The sequence below is a fragment of the Sceloporus occidentalis genome, unplaced genomic scaffold, assembly GCF_023333645.1.
Source record: "Sceloporus occidentalis isolate IW3139 unplaced genomic scaffold, rSceOcc1.0.p SCAF_14, whole genome shotgun sequence".
Taxonomy (NCBI): domain Eukaryota; kingdom Metazoa; phylum Chordata; class Lepidosauria; order Squamata; family Phrynosomatidae; genus Sceloporus; species Sceloporus occidentalis.
In genome coordinates this window covers 11,723,467-11,724,696 of record NW_028316994.1, presented here as the reverse complement: position 1 = coordinate 11,724,696, position 1,230 = coordinate 11,723,467, and the positions used below count along the sequence as shown (strand labels likewise).

Genomic DNA, 1,230 nt, shown 5'->3' with positions numbered 1-1,230 from the left:
ACCCCTCTGGACAGTTCTTTACCTTATTGCACCTACTTAAGATAACCATACTTTACCATAATCTATTTAATAAATGTGCCAACATTTTTTATGCAAGTGCAAAATATCACCATTCCTAAGCTTAAATGCTGATCATCATGGTGCCTCTTTCCCTGATGTGAAATTTAATGGCTTTTGGCTGGGTGTTTTCTTTTGGTTTTCCTTAATTCTACCCCATTTCCCTGTACACCATTTTTAAACTGTGGCATTTCTCAACACCAGCCCCATCATTCTGCTCAGCAACCTGCCCAAGGCCTCTTTCACCTGGTCATTCCTCAGACAGTAAATCAGAGGATTGAGAAAAGGTGTGACAGCAGCATAGAAGGCAGTTCCTACCTTAGTGACCTCTGACTGGTTTTCTCCACCAGGAATTAAATACACCCCTCCAACTGAGCCATAGAAAATCGTCACCACCAACATGTGCATAGATATGGTGGAGAAGGCCTTCTTCTGACTCCCTTGGTTGGAAGATTTCATCAGGGTGAAAATTACAAGGCTATATGACAACATAACAAAGGAGACGTTGCCAAAGAACAGGACATACATGGCAATTTGACTGCTAAGCGGAGCATATCCAAGTGGAGGACAAGCCAAGGACAGAAGTGGTCCAGGATCACACAAAATATGGTCAATGATATTGGGTCCACAGAAGGACAACCTGGAGATCAGGGTTAGTGGAACAACGTGTCCCAGGAATCCAAAGACCCAACAAAAAGCCACCAGGCCATAACAAGACGTTGAGGACATGATTTGTGGGTAGCGGAGTGGGTAGCATATGGCCAAGTACCGATCCAAAGCCATGGCTGAAAGGAAGTAGAATTCAGTCGTGCCGAGAGAGAAAAAGAAGTAGAACTGAATGAAACATTCATGGAAAGAGATAATTTTGTTAGAGGAAGCCAGATCAAAGACCATCCGGGGCACACTACTACTCACGTAGCAGATCTCCATCCAGGAGAAATTGCTCAGGAGGATGTACATAGGAAGCTGGGACAACTTAGCATCTAAGAACACCAGTGTGATAATGGTGATGTTCTCGATCAAAGTGAGGACATAGAGAAGGGTGAAAAAGACGAGAAGCAGGGATCGGTAGTGCTGCTCTACCCCAAATCCCAACAAAATGAATTCTCGGACATTGGTCCTATTGGTCAACGCCATCTGGAATGAGAGAACCAAATCAACACCATATATCAT

At 43.9% G+C, this 1,230-nt stretch overlaps 1 protein-coding gene across 1 annotated transcript; it reads right to left on the bottom strand.

The window, feature by feature from the left end:
- Nucleotides 1-234: 234 nt before the first annotated feature.
- On the bottom strand, nt 235-1,230 carry LOC149303964 (olfactory receptor 11H6-like). The gene has a single exon (XM_089480887.1). It carries the CDS (start codon nt 1,228-1,230, stop codon nt 235-237), a length of 996 nt encoding a protein of 331 aa, XP_089337013.1.

Coding starts and splice junctions, on each gene's coding strand:
- LOC149303964 (XM_089480887.1), bottom strand. CDS start 1,230: ATGATATATGGTGTTGATTTGGTTCTCTCATTCCAGATGGCGTTGACC.